The sequence below is a fragment of the Zalophus californianus genome, chromosome 3 (genome assembly GCF_009762305.2).
Source record: "Zalophus californianus isolate mZalCal1 chromosome 3, mZalCal1.pri.v2, whole genome shotgun sequence".
Lineage (NCBI taxonomy): Eukaryota > Metazoa > Chordata > Mammalia > Carnivora > Otariidae > Zalophus > Zalophus californianus.
This window is the reverse complement of record NC_045597.1, coordinates 89,128,970-89,146,467: the sequence shown is the minus strand read 5'-3', so window position 1 is coordinate 89,146,467 and position 17,498 is coordinate 89,128,970. Positions and strand designations below refer to the sequence as shown.

Below are 17,498 nucleotides of genomic sequence, written 5' to 3'. Positions count from 1 at the left end.
ATCTTCTAACTGCAGAGCCCAATCTGTGTCCATAAATATCCACACACCCATTGACTTAATTAACCATCTTTAACATTTAGCTTCATGGGTTCAATTTCAGTTAAAAACAGGTGTACATCCATGAATGGATTCCCACCAACATCCACCTAAAAGACTGTTCAAAATGAATATTGTTTGAAAATCCTTAGAGCTAAACTTCACATACACATTCCCTAGCTAAAACCACATGTCCCCATCTTAGACCAGACATCAGGAGCATCAGGCCCCAAGGCCAACTTCCCTGAGTGGCATTGACCCCTAGCCTTTAATGTTTTGTCAGAGTGTAGGACTTAATCTGCACCTGCTACCAATGAAAATGAGAGGGGAGAAAATAAAACAGAAAGCAAGAAGAAATAGTATCCAAATACCTCCTTCTTTTCAGTCTTTCTTTTGCTATATCCCAGGAGGAAAAAATAATCAGAGGACAAAGGGCATGTTTGAAAGGAAATCCAGCTAAGAGGCTCTAGGTTTCATGTAATCATCTCTCCTCTTGTTGCTCATACTGGGTTTTCAGGGCTTGTGATAACTTTGTGAATCATGGGGAGCACTTCAGAGCTCTTAATTATTCCTTCATATCTTCTGCATATGTGCATATATCAAAAAGTGCCAATAGTTGAGTTGTTAGAACTTCCATTCACCCTCAGTTTCCAGAAGGCAGTGCTGGCAACATTAGTGGCTTTAAGATGAAAGGTTGTCTCTCCTACACATTTTCCTTTTCCATCTTGCTAAAGATAGACTCTGATTCTGGCAAAATGAGTCAGTGAGTAAAAGAATAAGCAAATCAATGAATGAATGTATGAATAATCAGATGAATGGATATATGGATATAAGAATCTGTGTGTATTTGGAAGGAAATCTAAATTTGTTAATGATACTATTTTGACCACTTCTGGCATCAGATTGGACACAGTGAGCCTGGGGACAAGTTTATTTTCTCTCTAAGCCTTCATATATCTATAGCTCCATGTATCTGTGTTTATGTCTCTCTCTCTCTCTCTCTCCCTCTCTCTCTCTCTCTCTCTCTATATATATATATATATGTACACATACATATATATTTATCTATCTATATTGACATCTACCATGGTGGATTGTTATGTGTCCAGAGATAAGGTATAAAAATGACCTCACATGAAACAATAACACAGCATCTATACATTAGACTGGGTGGTTCTTTTCTTCTACATACCATGGATATTTCAAAACTGTCAGTCTTTATTTCTCTTTCTATCTATTGTGTTATTAAATAATTACTTTTCTTTGGTAATTTATCAGAGTTTGTCTATATCAGTACCGACATTTTTGTAGTTACGGGTTAGCTATTTGTATAATATTATTATTTTTACCAATTATAATTAATGTCTTATTATTACTTTCAAAGTCAGAACCTAATAACCTTCATTTTGATTTGTTTTTCAAACTTTATAGAAAATGTAATTCTGCCTCCATTAAACATTAGAGACATGGTTAATCACTGGGCTGGTTTTAGGAAATAGGCTGAAGATGAATCAGAATGCTTGAACAGAGTTTACTATTTTTGTTGCAAGAAATATTTCCTTTTCTGGATTTGGAAAATTCTTTAGAGATAATGGAAACCAAACTTTCTTCCTCTCCCCTCTCCTAATATAGTGAAACATAAGTGCAAGCAGTAAAGTTACTTTTCCAAAGTCACATATAGAGTTAGGGTAGAGAAAGTATTAAAACTGGGGAACTCTGTTGCCTGTGCTTTTCCTTTTTAGCTAAATATGCTGACAGCTGTGATCCTGCTTCTAAGTAGTACTAATTAATAATAGTTACTTTTAGTGTGGGCACTCATCACTATTGTCTAATAGATATTTTTTGGGTCATTTCTATACTTCCTAGACCTTGGTTTCCTCCTTTATAAAAACTAGGAGGGTGAAGTAGGAGGGAAACCACATGATAGCTATGTTTAGTTATTTTTCAGCTCTGAGAATCTATGAAGAGTAATGATGCTAATATGTGGGCAAGAGTCTCGGATGACAAAAGCTTTTTGAGTCTTCCTATTTCCTTCTATGCTTTATTTGTGAGCATGTTCAGAATGAAATTCTATGTCCAATTGCAGTAAATGTTTTAGTCTAGGTTATTAGTACAGAATGTCTGATAGATCTCAGATAGTGCCTTGCAACTTCATATGTTTGGCTGCTAGTCCATAGAAACAGCCCTACTGCTGGGATTGCTGTATTTTTCTTTTTTTTTTCTTTTTTCTGATAATAAAACTGAGCCCTAGAAAATTTCTCTCCTCTCTCCTCACCTCCCGTTCTTACCTGTGGTAGGTAAAATGTGTCCTCCAAACCTAATGTGAAGGCCCTCATCTCTGCATGTTATTTTATTGTAAACCTCTTAAAATAATTTTTTGGCAAATAGAGGAAGCATAGAGAATTGAAAAAAAAAAGGAACTTCGGTTAAGTGCCTTGTGTATATGGTGTGGATCATACAATCTTATCTTTGTTAATTAGGTATATTTTACAGGTACTTTCTATATGGAGATCTGTGTACAGCAAACATTCAATGTGACACTTGTGTTTCTGACACAGTTATCTACGCTAGTATTTGTCTTGTGGGGGAGTGTGTTCTTAGTAGCTAGAAGCCTGGGCTTTGCAGTCAGACACCCTGTGTTCCTATTCTTGCTTGGTCACTTGCTCATGGATAAGCTGCTCAGTCCTGCTCATTCACTTTTCCTTCATTTCTTTTTAATTTTAATTTTATTTTATTATGTTATATTAGTCACCATACATTACATCATTAGTTTTTGATATAGTGTTCCATGATTCATTGTTTGCATATAATACCAGTGCTCCATGCGATATGTGCCCTCCTTAATACCACCAGGCTAACCCATCACACCAACCGCTCCCCTCTAAAACCCTCAGTTTGTTTCTCAGAGTCCATAGTCTCTCATGGTTCATCTCCCACTCTGATTCCCCCCCCTTCATTTCTAACTTCCTTCCAATTTATGCAATGCCAGTTTAAAATGAGATGATGGACATTAAATGCTTAGCATAAAGGCTCCACAAATTTAGTTCCTATGATTATTAACCCCCATACTAACTCTGGGTGAAACTCTATGAGAAAGAGAAATTTTCTGGTCATTTTCATTTGCATGAGTGGAGCACTCAGGTGGATTGATTGCCCCACGTTGAGTCAAGCATCACATTGCTTGGGTGATCCTCTTCCCCACCCCTCCACCCCCAGCTTTATTGAGTTATATAAGTATGATCCTCTTTTGACCATCCTTCTAATGTCTCCTTCCTTGGGTTATGTTTTCTGGACAGAGGACAAGATTTGGACATCAGTTCAGCACAATAACACAGAGCTGACCCGTGTGCAGGGTGCGGACCCCAAGAAGCCCTATACCATGGCCTTGGATTATGGCGGCAGCATGGAGCAACTGGAAGCCATGATTGATGGCTCAGAGCACTGTGAGCAGGAGGTAGCCTACCATTGCAGAAGGTCCCGCCTGCTCAACACGCCAGGTAAGGCTCGCCCCCACTCCTTGGCATGAGTCGCACAGGGTAACCACAGATAGGCCTGGAAAACATGGAATGTCAAGGAGAGGGGTGTTTTCCCACAAGGGAGCTGCAGTGATGGTTGTTCACTGTGCAGTGGAAAGAAATGAAGTCAGGAGAGTACTGGGGATGTACTCATCCTGGCTCTGATTCCCAGATGTGACCTGAAGGAAGCCTCTCATGGTAGCCTCTCAAGGTTCCATCCTCATCTTGAAAAAGAAAATTGTGACAATACACATCCTTCAATAGTTGAGAGAATGAGAAGTTTTATGAGATTAATAGCACTAGGAGAGAGCATTGAACTAGACATAGACGATGTAGAGGTGGGAAGGGGTGTTTCTGGGAAAGGGAACATTTCCCAGAATATGAGAAAGCACGAAGGATCTTGGCATATTCACCAAAGAACAATGAGTTATGTCCAGGACAAGAGATGCAGAGGGAAGTGGTATCAGGCAAAGGGGCCAGCAGGGCAGGCAGGGACAGCCCTGTGTGTTTTCAGTACTAATGTTGCCTGGAAAGTGCAGGCCTCAGTGGAAATAACTTTTTAGAAATAAAGTTTGCTTTTAGGAAAAAAAAAATAACAAAACAAAACAAAACAAAACAAAACTTCGATGACTGCTTACCACACAGAAAAGGGTTCTTGCAGAATGTCCAGAGGATTTTGTCAAAGCTCAAGGATGCCCTGGGATTCCGTCATTTCTGTGAATATCTTCATCATTTGTATCATGGCATGTGCTGTGCGCACGCACACACACACACACACACACAAGCTGAGAATCATAGGGGTGTGGAATATCTAAGAATGGTGTCACAATCTGTCATTTCAAGAAATTTACAATCCCATGCTTGGAGGTTAGGAATTTTGAAAGGCTTGAGAAGATTAGACAGTGGAATGTCAACAAAGGAGAAGTGATAGAAGCCTAACTAAATATAACATGCCGCCTCAGTGATCTAGAATCTTTAGGAAAGACTTTGTTCCACATAAGTGAATTTTCCAGATAACTGTCACTTATCCCTTTAAGCACCAAAAATGTTTTCAAAGAATTTTTAACGATTTGAAATGAAAATCTTTCTCAAATGGATTACATGCTTCCCTGCCTTCTTAAACAGAGAGTTCTAAACATAAAATGTAACCTTTTCTTGATGACTCAGGATTATCATTGTGAAAATCAATTATTGTACTCTCCTTGGATTCAGCCATGCTCACAGGGCTGATTAGATCTGAGGCACTGGTTGCTGTCCCTCTTCCCGGCGTTCTTAGATGGTGCTGCTTGAGAGGCTCAGTGTGTATACTTGTTCATATTTCTTTCTGTCTTGGCTCTCAAGCCTACACCTGTCACTCTCGGCACGATTCAGAGTCCATGTGTCTGGAAAACTAACCTACTCTCTTTTCATTGTGTTGCTTCTAGTTTTCTAAGGATTGGGTTTGATGGAATTTTAGGAAAAATGGGATCCTGTTCATTCGGACTATGGATTTCCTTTAGTTTATGTATTATGTGATATCAATTTGGTAATACTATTGCCTTTGTACGTGTTTTTCTTTTCTTTTCTTTTCTTTCTTTTTATCTTAGCTGTGCTGAATTCCCTGAGTATATTCAATTGGGTGGGCATGGATTTGAGGCAGGCCATACTAGAGTAACTTTGCCTCCTACTATTTATAGAAACTCGTGCAAGTTGCTAAATTTCCACTAGCAATTTCAGCACCTGAGCAATTTACACGAAAATCCTCAATTAATAAGGCTGATGTGAAGACTGCAAGAAAAATGTACTCTACACTCATTAGGTGTTCAACAAACACTGGGGTCTTATTTCTTTCCTCCTTCACAGCTTCCATCCCAGCAGAGAAGGTCTAAATTTGCACTGCAATGAGAAAGAATCTCAAAGGATCACTTTATTTCTATTTTAATGGTGTAAATAGAATAATTATAATAATCATAACTCCTGCATGCAGATAATCTCACCACCCAGAGACTTGACTGTTGGATTTAGTTGTGCAGCAATCCAGATATTTTGTGTACATTCCCATTTTGTGCACATTCACAAAAACACAGTGAAAACATATTGTCTATATGTTAGGGTTGAGAATAATCATTAATCCCCTTTTCCCCCATGGTTTATGAATCAAATGAGGTAGATGAAGGGAGACAATAGGCATGTGCAGACTGTGTCAACATTTTTTTGGTGGACTGGCTTGCAGAATGTAGTGTAGACCAGGCACTGCTTGTGTGGGGGGTGGGACTACAGACAGATAGCCCCATAGAGATATGGCCCCAACCTCACACCCCTCAGTGCAGGGACAAGCACTGACTCAGTTGGGCTTACCTCACAGAAACAGAGGCAGAGACAACAATGCACACCATTGTAGGCACGTGAATTCCAGAGCCAGGGCCTAGCATACTACATTTGTTGAGCTGCTGTAACAGAATAAGACAGATTGACAGGCTTATAAAAAAAACAGAAGTTTATGTTTTGTGGTTCCAGAGGCTGGAAGTCCATGATCAGTGTGCCAGGATGGGTGGATTCTGGTGAAGGCCCTCTTCAGGTCACAGACAACTCACTTTTTGTTATATCCTCACATGCCAGAAAGAGAGTGAAAGACCTTCTTGGAGTCCCTTTTGGAAGGGCACTAATCCCATTCATGAGGGTTCCACCCTCATGATCTAATCACCTCCCAGAGGCCCACATCCTAATATCATCATATTGAGGGTTAAGTTTGCGACATATACAGTTTGGAGGGACTTTAACATTCAGTCGTTAATAGGCACATACTTGAAAAGTTGTTTTCCTCATCTTTCTAATTATTTAGGCAACCCCTTCCCCATGGGGAAGACCACAGAAAGAAGGGGGAGATGAGTAGAATCCATCTCCTCTTTACCTACCTGCTGTATGAAAGAGGTGAGCAGGTCTCTCCCATACCTGCTGAAGCCAGAGATCCCAGTGATACTGTTTTATTATCTTATTTGTCACACACACACACGCACACATGGTATATATATCTTTCCATATTAGTAAATATGACTCTATACCATAATGTTTATTAACAACAAAGTCTTCCGTATATGGACATACCACAATGGATTATTTAAAATTAACACATCTATTTTGGACATTTAGTTCTCTCTCTCTCTCTCTCTCTCCCCCTTTTTCCAATACAGATGCCGCAAGAACATTTTTTTTTTTTTTTTTGCACATAGATCTTTGAGAACAAAGCTGATTATATCCTTAGGATAAATTCCTTGAGGTGCCATTGCCAGGGCAAAGAGTGCACATATTTTTAAGCTTTTGCCATATTGACTTCTGCAACATATCAACTTTATACCAATTTATATTCCCAAGAATACTGTGGGATTGAGTACCCACTTGTTATCAACATGTATCTTATTTTCCCTTTGGTAATCTGAAAAATGCAGAAGGGGGTCAAAGACAGTTACAGTTTTGTTTAATTAAAACAATGTATAGTATGATTCCCTTAGGTTATTGGAGGGAGATACTACTGGTAGCCAGGGTTAGTAGAAGCTATAAAGTGTTATAAATTCAGGCAACTGTGGACTTAAATCAATAAGGAGAGAATGTGGAGGATGCTTTATTTGCTGTAGATTCTCCTCTGTATTACACACAATAGATAATATAGAGAGGAAATAAAAGAAGGCAAGATGAGAGAAAAATAAATAACTGTTCAAATGGCCACCAATGATGAAGCATTTCTCATGTTAGTAGCTATGTCTGGGGAGCCATATAAGAATTATCTCTAATCCAGGCAAGGGCTCTGCACAGTAAGGGTAGTTACCCCTGTCTGGCATTTCAGGAAACAGAACCTCAAAGATGGGAAGGTGCTTGATTAATGCCACTCAGCTGGGGAAGGGCAGATCAGGTTCTTGGCCCGGGCTTTACCTGTGGTCAAAGCAAGGCTGCTATTCCTGATACACCCTGCAAATCTCAAAGAGCCAGAAGTTTCTATGATCATCCTTATTTTGTAAGAAAAGGTAGATAAAGAGAGAGAGGAGCCAGAGCTCCCTCCACTTAAGCCCTGTGATTGTCTGGGCGGCTTGAATTACAGCAAATTTCTGGGTAGCTACAAAATGTTTGCAGCATCCTTGCTGAGGTGCAAGAGCTTCCAAGGCTCACGCACCCCTTCCCAGGTTGGCCTGGAGGACTCCCACAACGGCATTCCCAGAGCTTCTTTCTGTCTGCTCTCAGCTCTGGCTTTGGTTTCATTCATCTTTCATGGAGCAGCAGAGGGAAAAGGTAAAGGAAGACAGGAAGGCTAAGTTCAGGCCTGGTTGGTTCACCACTGTATTTTTCATTCAGTCAGTGACTGAACCATGACACTGTCATTTTCTGACAGTTCCCTCTGATATTCTTCCCCCGAGCTGCTGATAAGCGCCAGCCAATGGAATGTGTCATCTGTCTCTTTAACTGAAGGTTTATGCTAGAAACTCTCTGAAGGACCAGGAATTCCAAGCCACAAGGGTCCCTGGGGAGGGTGTCTTTGCTGCTCCCATGCATCCTTGTAGTTGTCTTCCCTGTGCTTCTACTTATTACCCTGAGCTTTATGCAGGGCCTGCAATCCTGTGCTACAGAGAAGTTTCCAGGAATCATCAGCCTGCCCATGCTCAGGGCACTTTGTCACCAGGAACAAGGGCTGCCCTGGTTGAGCCCAAGCCTTTGTCACTGTCAGCATCTTCATAGGAATTTTGCCTGAGGCCGGGGTCCTGAAGGTAACATGTGATGAGCATATGCAATAAAATAGAACCCAGCTCAGGAAACACTCACACAGAAGATGCAGAAAGAAATATTGAATCCACAGTCTGGAGGATGCTTTAATCATGTGGCCAATTAGCTCTATAACCCACAACTTCCCCCTGCAAGGAAGACAAGATTGAAAAGGGCATCGGAAGATAATCAGTTGGGGAAGCCCAGTGCCCAGGTCCCTGCTGGGAGTGAGGATGGAAAGTCCTGCCTATTCCAAAACTCTCTTCCATAGTCTCCATGGCACTAAGAATAACCTCATTAGATTTTCTCATTGGGGTGTATCTGGTGTATGTAGCTTTTGTACTTACCACTCTGTGAAGTAAAAGATTATTTAGGAATACCCTCCCCAATAAAGCTGTGAGCTCTCTAAGGCAGAGGTAAGAAGTCATACATGAAACATGAAACTACTGAAATGATTTGAAAATACATATGGAAATTGAGACTCCATTACTTTGAAATCTAATAGCCTTGGGACAGCTTGAGCTGGAGTTTACTTTAGTTCTGTAAAGAAAGCATTTGCCAAGCAAATCAGTCATGCAAACAAGTTTGCCATGAGGATTAGGTTCCTAATAAAACTAATTATTCAGTGCTATAGAGTGCTACAGAGTCCTCAGTTCCCTACATGTAATGGCAAACATCATTCTTATTCATACATTCATTCATTCATTCATTCATTCATGCAGGCAGTCACTTGAGTAGTTTCCACCTGGGGTCAATGGCTTTATTGTTTTAGCTAGTTGTGTTCCCATGGATTTGAAAGCACTGACATTTTATTTATGTATTTATTCTATTTCTTTTTTTTAGTGAGGGAGACGGGGAGGAGGGGAAGAGAGATAGAGAGAATCTCAAGCAGGCTCCATGCCCAGCACAGAACCTGACCTGGGCTCCATCTAATAACCCTGAGATCACGACCTGAGAGTTACATGCTTAACCAACTGAGCCACCCAGATGCCCCTGAAATCCTGTTTCTTTTAAAGTCTTCCAAACTTCCTTTTTTCTTCTCCCTCAATTAATGATATTTTTGTGAGTATACGGCTAACTGGCTATATATATATATAATATGTGATATATAGTTTGATTATATATAAATATATAGTGTAACATGTGTGAATATATATACACACTATGCAGTATGGGGTACATACTATATAATATATATTGTGGAATTGTATATATACTTATTATATACTTTTTGTATGTCCAAATGTATCTATAAATGCACTTGGGTGTATAAAACCTCATGCCCATCCATAATATTTGGCTTCAGATGTGTACAAACAAATGATCAGACTTAGAAATCTAGGTAAGGAATTGTGATGGAGAAAAGTCAAATTATGGATAGAAAAAAAGTAGCTTTTCAGGATACTCTGGGGTTTATTAAACTTAAAACTCTTTGCCCCCAATATTTGTACTAAACATTATCAATTAACAGATGATTACATTTTCTTTCAAACAATAAATATTGATTTTAATTGTGACTAAAGTATTTTGTCAAATACTTTTCTGTCCACTGGGAATGAAATACTGAAAAAATGGAGTTCCTGCTTGCCTCATTGTAGCAGGGGTATGAAAGAGACAGACCAAACACTCACGTGCACCCCCACCCCAAAACATATTCAGTTCATGAGGAACATAAGGAAGAAAAGTCAAAAAGCAAAAGAAGCCTGAAAATGACCAGGCGTGGGGAATTCTACTTCCTAAAGGGGTAAAAAAGCCTCCTGGGCTAAGAAGGGGGTGCCATAGAGTCCTGGATGAAAGGAGGGTGTGAGCCATGTGATATCTGGGACAGAAGATTCTAGGCAGAGGAATAGCAAGAGGGCCAGTGTGGCTAGTGGAGAGAGAAGAGGGAGTTAGGGTGATAGGAGAATGAAGCTGGGGTGTCCAGAGACCAGATCATGACAGGCCCAGTGCTATGGATTTTATCCTAAGTGTGCAGGGAAGTCACTGGAACACTGAAGCAAAAGATTACTCTTCTTCTTCCTGTTTCAAATCCAAAGTCTAATGTCAGTTTATTTAAGCCAGGCTAAACTGGGTATCCATAATTTGCTAAATCCATAGACATTTTAGGTCACTCCCTGTGCCTGGTGAACTAGAAATAGCTATGAGCTTCCTGAGGACAGAAACCTTGTCTTATACAGCCCTGATCCCCATAGTCTAGCTCAGCACTGTCAACAAAAGCCTCAGAGGCCCCTCTGGTTACTTCTGATTCATGGCAGTACTTTTGTATTTGTTCCCCCAATTACACTGAGTTGAGATTGCATTGGCCCCTTCACCCACTATTTTATTATTTCCTACTTACCCCCACCACACTCACAAATCCTAGAGATCTCTATTGGGGCTAGAACCCTTGTCCTCTGCAGCACACACCCTCCCTCCCTTCCTGCAACACACACACACACACACACACACACACACACACACACACACACACACGATAGACAGATAGCACTGACCCCAAAGCCCATCATGATCCTTTAATTATGCCATGTTGTCACCATACTACTTAAAACAAGAAGAAAAAGTCTCACAGTGGGAAGGAAAATAATAAGAGGAGGATTCAGGTAACCAAGGAGAGGTTCATTTTTTTAATTTTGATTATCAAATGTTATATAACAAACCACCATAAAACTTAGTGGTTTAAAGTGATGGTAATATCCATCTTGCCCACTCATCTGCAGTTTGGTCAGGTGCCAGTAGCACTTACCCATCTCTGCTCCAGCCTGGGTCACCAGAGGCTGGGTGGAGCTGGGTCTGTGGTCATCCAGGGGTTCACTCACTTAGTTGGTGTGGCTTTTGTTTGGGTCCTCAGTTGGGCATGTGGTCTTTCCATGTGGCTGCTTGGTTTTCTCATAACACAGTAGCTGGGGCTCAGGGATAAACATTCCAAGAGAGGGAGAGAGGCAGGTGGGACCCATACTGCATTTTCTTACCTAGTGTTGAAAGTCATGCATTATTATTTCTGTCACTTTCTAATTATTAGAAGATGGTCAGTCAGGCTGGCCCATGTTGAATGGGAAGCAAATTCCATTCCATCTTTTTGTGGGGCGAGTGTATGAACATGTTTTAAGACTACCATGTCTTCTTCAGAATTTTGCCTGGTTAGTCAACTAGTCTAAGGAAATAGAGCAAATAGAGGACAGAATCAGGGGTCAAACTCACGTCTCTCCAATGAGATTAGGAGCTTGTACTCTGATATCCTGCTGGCCATTGATGAGTCAGTTCTAGTTTAGGCTAGAAACGTGTCTGTCTCTCCATTTTTCCCTCTTAGGGACCTTTGTTACCTTTTTTTTTAATAAGATTTTATTTATTTATTTGATAGAGAGAGACACAGCGAGAGAGGGAACACAAACAGGGGGAGCGGGAGAGGGAGAAGCAGGCTCTCTGCGGAGCAGGGAGCCCGATGTGGGACTCGATCCCAGGACCCTGGGATCATGACGTGAGCCAAAGGCAGACTCTTAATGACTGAGCCACCCAGGTGCCCGACTTTTGTTACCCTTAAAGTAGTATGGCTAAAATGTATTGATAAGAGTTTGCCATAGGTTTTAAAAATATAAAGAGACTATCACATGAATCAAGTCAGTGCATTTTACTGTGCATGAAACCCACCTTTCCTAATGTCCTAATAATTCACTCTTGGTGTTTTGCTGGGGACATAAAGTCAAAATTAGAGGTGGGTGGATTTTACAAAAAAGACATACACCTTAGTGGAGCTAGAGATGTGGGTGTGTATCTAAGGAAAATAAAAACTATCCCACATAAATTCAAGAGATGATATGTACCTGGTTGCAAATGAATTGCTTTCCAGACCATTAATTATTTCAGTAGTCACTGTGGATTGCTCAAGAATCAACATTTGGACCCCATATGAGATAAAGATTTTATTTTTCTCACTGCTCTATGAAAGACTGCATTTGCTTAATTTATCTTGAATGTACTTATAGGAAAAAGGGCAACTTTTACATCAACATGGATGGGACTGGAGGAGATTATGCTAAGTGAAATAAGTCAAGCAGACAAAGTCAATTATCATATGGTTTCACTTATTTGTGGAACATAAGGTATAGCATGGAGGACATAGGAGAAGGAAGGGAAAAATGAAGGGGGGGAATCGGAGGGGGAGACGAGCCATGAGAGACTATGGACTCTGAGAAACAAACAGGGTTTTAGAAGGGAGAGGGGGGAGAGGGGATTGGTTAGCCCGGTGATGGGCATTAAGGAGGGCACGTACTGCATGGAGCACTGGGTGTTATGCGAAAAAAATGGATTGTGGATCACCACATCAAAAACTAATGATGTATTGTGTGGTGACTAACATAACATAATAAAATTTAAAAAAAAAAAAGGAAATCAGGCAAAGGATCCAGGTCCTGAAGTAAACACACAATAAAAAAATATATATATTAAGAGGAAAAAAAGTTCTATTTTCTAATCTTACGACATAGTATAGTGGCAGCAACTTGAAAAGAGCATGAACTTTGGAATCACAGAAAATTGTATGAAATTTTAGTTTTTCTACTTCTTAGCTCTGAGAATGTGAGCATGTTACATGAACTTTCTGAGCCTCACTTTCCTTATCTGTAAATGTAATAAGATAGACGCTGTGTCTTGCTTATAGTAGACATTCACAATACTATGGTCATTTTAATCAGTCAAGATTTTATCATACTTTCAAAAGAGCAAGGAGAATATTTCTCCTAGCTACCAGGAGAGGGTTTCAGAATCCAGCTATATGTCTGGTGAAAAGTTGAATTTTGGGATCTGCCTCTTGTTGGTTTATGGGCATACTTGCTTTTATACTGCAGTTTAGGCATTTGTAAATGTGATATTTACCCATCCAATAGCACTATCGAAAGTGTTAATGTTAAGTCTGTGCCTATCACCTCCCACTGCCAACCACTCAACTCTACTCATCTTTCTATTTTTCTCATTTCAATAAAGACCCCATCTAGTTTCTCAAGGCCAAAATCTAGGGCTCATTCCCTCTTTATCATTCTCTTTCCTATCCAGCATATCAACAAATAATCAAACTCATCAGTCAGAGAAGACTTTGACCCCAGCCTCTTCCCTTATTTCCACTGCTACCACTTAAGTTCAGACCTCATCATCTCCAGACTGGACAAGTGCATCACATCCCTGCTCCTCTCCTATCCCACCCTTATCCCAACTCCCTACAGTTTCTATCTCACACAGCAGACAATGTGATGATCTTTCCAAAATGAGATTATATAAATCTGACTTTAAACCCTTCCCAGTGCCCTTGAAACTCCTTACCGACTCCTTACCCTGGCCTACAGAGCTCTCCACTCCCCGGTTCCTGTTCTCCCACCTGCTTCCTATACATAACCCTGTATCCTTTTATTCTGCTCCTCACCAAACTAGCCCTCTACACCTTAAACTGATACAGTAGCTGCTCTTTCTATTCAAAACTTTCATTCCTCTTCCCATGCTTAGCTCTCAACTTAAATTTTATATACAACTGAAGTATAGACTCTTTATCACTTCATCCTATTTTAGTATTCTGTGTAGAGTTTATTACTACCTAGTATTTTTTATTTGTTTGTTTACTGTATACCTCTGTCAGTAGAATGTTAGCTCCATGAGGGAGAGAGCTTTTTTGACTCATTCAGCATTTTATGCCCCAAAATGCCTAGAAGAATAGCTGACACCTAGCAAACATTTAGTAAGTAGTTGCTGAATAAATACAAGACTCCACCTCAATTAATAGTATCATTAATGTCCATGTTATGTCAGAAAACCCATGATAAAACAAATGCATTTTGCTAAGCCTGCTGCAGAAACCCGTGCAAGCAGAGAGCAGTTTGTGAGTGGGAAGGGTAGGACTGAGAGATGGGAGGCACTGTCCCACTTCTGGCTCCAACACAAACTCTCTGTGACCTTGAGCAACTTACTTACAATTTAATGGGCCTCAAGTTTCTCTTCTTTAATCCTACTGGGTTATATTTGATTTTCTCCAAGTGTCCTTCCCACCGTGACACTTTATGACTATACTAACCACTACAAAGTGAATTAAAATACACATTACAGTTTATCACTTTCTTGTTACCATAAGGAGCTAGAGGAGTTGGTAAAACAAACACTAAAAAAAAAGAGGAGACTTTTCTGACTTTAAGACAATGAAATATGGTAATTTATTTATATAGTAGGTGACATTTTTAATACCTTCATGCACCTGATCTTCTCCTCAGAACATATTTTCCATATGGTAATACTGATTTGTGCAGAGAATATGTGAAACTTCCCCAAGGTCGTAACAAGTCAAGAGTAGCAGAGATAACAGTTTCTTACCTTAGAGTATGCATGTATGTATTACAGTATTTACTTTATAAACATTTCGGTGGTTGTGAGGTAGTATAGAAATGTTATGATACCAACTGCACTGATGAGTCCTGCCAGTCTACACAGAATTTGTGCATAATGGCATCTCATCTTGTTATGGAGAGTTAGGGCTGATGCTGGATTTCCGTTCTGCCTGGGCCCTCACTATAAGCATGCCAAAGGGAAGGCAGCAGTGTGCCAATGAAGAGCCCAGGCTTGGTTTGCCTTGGTTCAAGCACTTGGTCTATTGTGTGTCAGGCATTTGACCTCAGAATAGGTACTCAACATCTGCCAGCCTCAGTTTCCCAATCTCTACATCTGAAGAAAACAAAAAATAAATTAATTGTACTCACATCATTTCTAAAGATGAAAATGGTTGGAAACTTGCACTCTATAAGTTCCCAATTTGCCTAAGTTCTTTTGAAATGACAGAGGTGTCTTTCTATACCTAAATCCTATGGTCCTCTCACTTTTGCTGAGACAGGAATGCATTATGGCATTTTTATTCCTCCATGCTTTCGTGTGTGTGTGTGTGTGTGTGTGTGTGCACGCACATTCTTATGTGTGCCTGTGTGTTTGCATGCATGTGTGCGTGCCCAAGTGCAAGCATGTGTGTGTGTGTGTAGGATTTGATGAGAAATACCAAGCAGTGTGCTGGGTGGTGTACAGATGTCAAACCATAATCTTAGTATTACACAGTGGAAACATTTTAGGCTCTAAAGCCATAGATAGATAGATTATAGATAGATAGATAGATAGATAGATAGATAGATAGATAGATAGATAGATAGAAATAGATAGATGATAGATATAGATAGATAGATAGATAGATAGATAAAAATAAAAATACTGAACTCCCCCATTCTGCCACTTCCCAGTTGAGTGATCATTGTCAGGCAATATAACCAAAGTCTGAGCCACGTTTTCTCATCTACAAAATAGGTAATACATTAACCCAGCTTGTAGATAATTTCAGGGATTGTAATGCATATGTAAAAGGGTTGGCCATAGTGGCTACTACCATTTCAGGAGCCTGTGCCCTTGTCAGTAGAATTAGAGACAATATTTATAAGCCAGAAAAATAGAGAGTGCTCTGGAAAGGAAAAATCAATTCTACTTAAATGAATCTCAAAGATCTTCTGTGGAAAAGAATCACTTCTTTTTAGACACAGCATGGGTAGGAGTCACTGTGATGGAGAAGGGCATGGAGGGAGACCATTCTTACAGAATGGGAGAGAATCCTATTTAGGAATGAAGCATTTGAGGCTGTTGCTGCTTATTTCAGTGAGGAGACAGAAAGGATGGGAAAGAAGATGGGTAGGAAGGAGGGAGGGCCTTCTATGTTGTAGATACTTTGCAACAAGCTTTTGCAGATGAACTCTGTTACCTCCACTGAACTAAGACTGGAGACTGATATAATAGGAAGATTAGCCATGTGACTGTAGAGAAAACTGACTGAGGAGACTACAGACAAGGAGAGAAGTTAGGTCTTTCTCTCTGGTCAAGGAAGGATGTAAGAAGCGTGAGGTCATAGAAATAAGAAGGGAGACAAATGAATGCTTGCTCTTGATAGACAAAATAGACTTAAGGAATGCCATTCAATGGAAACATTGCAATTTTCTAATAGCTACATTATAAACATACAAAGAAAGACATGAAATGAATTTTTTTTAAAGATTTTATTTATTTATTTGAGAGAGAGAATGAGAGATAGCACGAGAGGGAAGAGGGTCAGAGGGAGAAGCAGGCTCCCTGCCTAGCAGGGAGCCCAATGAGGGACTCGATCCCGGGACTCCAGGATCATGACCTGAGCCGAAGGCAGTCGCTTAACCAACTGAGCCACCCAGGCGCCCATGAAATGAATTTTAATAGTATGTTTCATTTGTGACAATATATCCAAAATAGTATTCAATGCATAATTAACAAAGGAAAATTATTAAGATTTATTTTACATTATTTTTTATTCCAAATCTTCAAAATCTGGTGTGCATTTTGCATTTACAACACATTTTAATTCATATTGACCACATTTTAAGAGCTGAATAATTACATGTGGCTAGTGACTACTATATTGGATAAAGCAGGTCAAAATGTTTTCATTCTGGATAAGGCTTCCAATGCAAGACCAATAAACAGAAAATTTGGAGTTAAGAGGCTGGAGGGAGTTGATTCTAGTAGGGAATAAATTACATTTTGTACTAAATATGTTGATTTCGAGATATGGGATGGGCAGTCAGGTCAACAGGTGGTGCTGAAGCCTGAGGTCAGAGGTCAGAAGTGATAGGGTGGCCAGGGACCAGAGTAGGAGGAATCAGGTCCATTAAGTAGCACGGTAGGGGCATGTTGTTGAGGGGAAGCAGGTATGTGGGGGGGTGGTAGAAGAAAGCTATAAGCAGTGAGAATGGGGACCTGGGTTCATGTAATAAAGGGAGCACGGTGGGAGACAAGCAATACCTGAGCCTTGGAGCTCACATAAGTGCAGAGAGCAAAGTTTCTAAGCAACAGCCATAGGTATATTGTAGGGGGGAATCTATGCAGCTCTAAGGATGGATTACTATAAAGAATACTATACTCTCACAGTCTGAAAGTTTGGTGTAAAGGCACAGAGGGGGTCCAAAGACCCTGCATCCATATGTGGAAGACCAGCCACCAAGAGAATCAAGAAATACCATTATTACTCATTATTATAACAATAAAAACCCCAACAGTGATGCCAGCACCTGCCATCTGGTAACATATGTGCATGATCATATATATGTATACAGATATATGTATGCATACATGCATATATATATGTGTGTGTATGTATATTTACATACACACAATTTTATATTCTCACATCAA

General features: G+C 40.0%; 1 protein-coding gene across 1 annotated transcript in view; it reads left to right on the top strand.

The window, feature by feature from the left end:
• The window catches only part of CNTNAP5 (contactin associated protein family member 5), an 859,701-nt gene that overhangs the window by 592,895 nt on the left and 249,308 nt on the right, over nt 1–17,498 (top strand). The window contains exon 13 of the mRNA XM_027590999.2: nt 3,333–3,533. Coding sequence (XP_027446800.2) covers nt 3,333–3,533 — 201 coding nt within the window. The remainder of the gene's footprint in view (nt 1–3,332; nt 3,534–17,498) is intronic.